Source organism: Coregonus clupeaformis, unplaced genomic scaffold (assembly GCF_020615455.1).
Source record: "Coregonus clupeaformis isolate EN_2021a unplaced genomic scaffold, ASM2061545v1 scaf1503, whole genome shotgun sequence".
Lineage (NCBI taxonomy): Eukaryota > Metazoa > Chordata > Actinopteri > Salmoniformes > Salmonidae > Coregonus > Coregonus clupeaformis.
Window position 1 is genome coordinate 7,814 of NW_025534957.1, and position 4,687 is coordinate 12,500.

The 4,687-nt window shown below is 47.3% G+C and overlaps 1 protein-coding gene across 1 annotated transcript in view; it reads right to left on the reverse strand.

Moving 5' to 3' along the window:
- Positions 1 to 902: 902 nt before the first annotated feature.
- Positions 903 to 4,687, reverse strand: part of LOC123487183 (NT-3 growth factor receptor-like) — a gene marked incomplete at its 3' end in the record, with an annotated part of 64,650 nt that continues 60,865 nt past the window's right edge. Inside the window, exon 4 of the mRNA XM_045218325.1 lies at positions 903 to 1,033. Coding sequence (XP_045074260.1) covers positions 903 to 1,033 — 131 coding nt within the window. The remainder of the gene's footprint in view (positions 1,034 to 4,687) is intronic.

Genomic DNA, 4,687 nt, shown 5'->3' on the forward strand with positions numbered 1-4,687 from the left:
CTTTCATGTAATATAACTGTCTAGTATACTGCCATCTATTCTGACTGGGACTGTCTTTCATGTAATATAACTGTCTAGTATACTGCCATCTATTCTGACTGGGACTGTCTTTCATGTAATATAACTGTCCAGTATACTGCCATCTATTCTGACTGGGACTGTCTTTCATGTAATATAACTGTCTGGTATACTGCCATCTATTCTGACTGGGACTGTCTTTCATGTAATATAACTGTCCAGTATACAGCCATCTATTCTGTCTGGGACTGTCTTTCATGTATTATAACTGTCTGGTATACTGCCATCTATTCTGACTGGGACTGTCTTTCATGTAATATAACTGTCCAGTATACTGCCATCTATTCTGACTGGGACTGTCTTTCATGTAATATAACTGTCCAGTATACAGCCATCTATTCTGACTGGGACTGTCTTTCATGTAATATAACTGTCCAGTATACTGCCATCTATTCTGACTGGGACTGTCTTTCATGTAATATAACTGTCTGGTATACTGCCATCTATTCTGACTGGGACTGTCTTTAATGTAATATAACACACACACACACACACACACACATACACACAGACATACAGACAAATACACACATACACATACACACACACACACACACACACACACACACACACACACAGACATACACACACACACACACACACACACAAACACACACACACACACACACACACACACACACACACACACACACACACACACACACACACACACACACACACACACACAGCTCTCCAGCGCTGCTGTGTCCCTCTCTCCTGCCAGCTGTGAACCACAGGTGATATCCATAACCTGAATAATGAGCACCATTTACCACAGACAGCTGTAACGGCCAGCTGTGTCTGTTTGGGGTACCCCTCCTTACCTTTACAGCCACCAGCATCTTCTCCTTGGTGGGGCTCAGGTTATAGCACTCTGCCAGGAACACCTTCCCAAACGCCCCCTCTCCCAGCTCCCTCTTCAGAATGATGTCCCCGCGCTTTATATGCTGCACGTCTGGAGGGGAGGAGCCAAACACACACAGACAGTGACCATGAGACCAGACAGTCTCTAGCTCAAGGACAGGTCACACACAGACAGTAAACATGAGACCAGACAGTCTCTAGCTCAAGGACAGGTCTGGCAGACAGTAAACATGTGACCAGACAGTCTCTAGCTCAAGGACAGGTCTAGCAGACAGTGACCATGAGACCAGACAGTCTCTAGCTCAAGGACAGGTCTAGCAGACAGTAAACATGTGACCAGACAGTCTCTAGCTCAAGGACAGGTCACACACAGACAGTAAACATGAGACCAGACAGTCTCTAGCTCAAGGACAGGTCACACACAGACAGTAAACATGAGACCAGACAGTCTCTAGCTCAAGGACAGGTCTAGCAGACAGTAAACATGAGACCAGAGAGTCTCTAGCGCAAGGACAGGTCTAGCAGACAGTAAACATGAGACCAGACAGTCTCTAGCTCAAGGACAGGTCTAGCAGACAGTAAACATGAGACCAGACAGTCTTTAGCTCAAGGACAGGTCTAGCAGACAGTGACCATGAGACCAGACAGTCTCTAGCTCAAGGACAGGTCTAGCAGACAGTAAACATGTGACCAGACAGTCTCTAGCTCAAGGACAGGTCTAGCAGACAGTAAACATGAGACCAGACAGTCTTTAGCTCAAGGACAGGTCACACACAGACAGTAAACATGAGACCAGTCAGTCTCTAGCTCAAGGACAGGTCACACACAGACAGTGAACATGAGACCAGACAGTCTCTAGCTCAAGGACAGGTCTAGCAGACAGTAAACATGAGACCAGACAGTCTCTAGCTCAAGGACAGGTCACACACAGACAGTAAACATGAGACCAGACAGTCTCTAGCTCAAGGACAGGTCACACACAGACAGTAAACATGAGACCAGACAGTCTCTAGCTCAAGGACAGGTCTAGCAGACAGTAAACATGAGACCAGACAGTCTTTAGCTCAAGGACAGGTCTAGCAGACAGTGACCATGAGACCAGACAGTCTCTAGCTCAAGGACAGGTCTAGCAGACAGTAAACATGTGACCAGACAGTCTCTAGCTCAAGGACAGGTCTAGCAGACAGTAAACATGTGACCAGAAAGTCTCTAGCTCAAGGACAGGTCTAGCAGACAGTAAACATGTGACCAGACAGTCTCTAGCTCAAGGACAGGTCTAGTAGACAGTAAACATGTGACCAGACAGTCTCTAGCTCAAGGACAGGTCTAGCAGACAGTAAACATGAGACCAGACAGTCTCTAGTTCCATATCCATCTGTCTGAATGTTCTATAGGGAGGGGAGAGTTCCATATCCATCTGTCTGAGTGTTCTATAGGGAGGGGAGAGTTCCATATCCATCTGTCTGAATGTTCTATAGGAAGCGGAGAGTTCCATATCCATCTGTCTGAATGTTCTATAGGGAGGGGAGAGTTCCATATCCATCTGTCTGAGTGTTCTATAGGGAGGGGAGAGTTCCATATCCATCTGTCTGAGTGTTCTATATGGAGGGGAGAGTTCCATATCCATCTGTCTGAGTGTTCTATAGGGAGGGGAGAGTTCCATATCCATCCGTCTGAATGTTCTATAGGGAGGGGAGAGTTCCATATCCATCTGTCTGACTGTTCTATAGGGAGGGGAGAGTTCCATATCCATCTGTCTGACTGTTCTATAGGGAGGGGAGAGTTCCATATCCATCTGTCTGAATGTTCTATAGGGAGGGGAGAGTTCCATATCCATCTGTCTGACTGTTCTATAGGGAGGGGAGAGTTCCATATCCATCTGTCTGAGTGTTCTATAGGGAGGGGAGAGTTCCATATCCATCTGTCTGAATGTTCTATAGGGAGGGGAGAGTTCCATATCCATCTGTCTGAGTGTTCTATAGGGAGGAGAGAGTTCCATATCCGTCTGTCTGAGTGTTCTATAGGGAGGGGAGAGTTCCATATCCATCTGTCTGACTGTTCTATAGGGAGGGGAGAGTTCCATATCCATCTGTCTGAGTGTTCTATAGGGAGGGGAGAGTTCCATATGGCCAGTCAAAGGTGACCAAGAACCCGATGGTCACTCTGACAGAGCCCCAGAGTTCCTCTGTGGAGATGAGAGAACCTTCCAGAAGGACAACCATCTCTGCAGCACTGCATCAATCAGGCCTTTATGGTAGAGTGGCCAGACGGAAGACACTCCTCAGTAAAAGGCACATGACAGCCCGCTTGGAGTTTGCCAAAAGGCACCTAAAGGACTCTCAGACCATGAGAAACAAGATTCTCTGTTCTGATGAAACCAAGATTGAACTCTTTGACAAAATGCCAAGCATCATGTTTGGAGGAAACCTGGCACCATCCCTACCGTGAAGCATGGTGGTGGCAGGGACTGGGAGACTAGTCAGGATCGAGGGAAAGATTAACGGAGCAAAGTACAGAGAGATCCTTGATGAAAACTTGTTCCAGAGAGCTCAGGACCTCAGACTGGGGTGAAGGTTCACCTTCCAACAGGACAACGACCCTAAACACACAGCCAAGACAAAGCAGGAGTGGCTTCGGGACAAGTCTGTACATTTCCTTGAGTGGCCCAGCCAGAGCCCGGACGTGAACCCGATCTAAAATCTCTGGAGAGACCTGAAAATAGCTGTGCAGCGACGCTCCCCATCCAACCTGACAGAGCTTGAGAGGTTATGTAGAGAAAAATGGGAGAAACTCCCCAAATACAGGTGTGCCAAGCTTGTAGCGTCATACCCAAGAAGACTCGCGGCTGTAATCGCTGCCAAAGGTGCTTCAACAAAGTCCTGATCAAAGGGTCTGAGTACTTATGTACATTTGATATTTACATGTTTATTTCTTTCTAAAAAAAACCTGTAGAACACTAAATAGGGAATAGGGTGGCATTTGGGACGCAGGCGAATGTCCTTCATCTGGGATCATAGAGGAACGTTCTCAGCTTGTTGTTCTCCACAGTTCTGCACAGTTCTTCCTTTCAACATGTCCCTTTATAAAGATCTTGCATCTTATTACCAGAATGTGGATCAAGATGGATCTTGTTGACAATTTGTATCTCAATACAAACAATTGTTGACAAATTTCAAGTCAGAAAATCATTCTGACATTTTCCAGTAGCATTCCACCCTGCATCCCACTGATGGCTTGCCTCTGAAGCTAAGCAGTGTCGGTCCTGGTTGGTCCCTGGATGGGAGACCAGATGCTGCTGGAAGTGGTGTTGGAGGGCCAGTAGGAGGTCCCTGGATGGGAGACCAGATGCTGATGGAAGTGGTGTTGGAGGGCCAGTAGGAGGTCCCTGGATGGGAGACCAGATGCTGCTGGAAGTGGTGTTGGAGGGCCAGTAGGAGGTCCCTGGATGGGAGACCAGATGCTGATGGAAGTGGTGTTGGAGGGCCAGTAAGAGGTACTCTGTCCTCTGGTCTAAAAAAAAAATATCCCAGGACAGTGATTGGAGACATTGCCCTGTGTAGGGTGCCGTCTTTCGGATGTGATGTTAAATCGGGTGACCTGACTCTCTGTGGTCACTAAAGATCCCATGGCTCTTATTGTAATCTGGCCCTGACACCATCATGGCCACCTAATCATCCCCAGCTTCCAACTGGCTCATTCATCCCCCTTCCTCTGTCCTGGAACTATTCCCCTGGTTGTTGCTGTA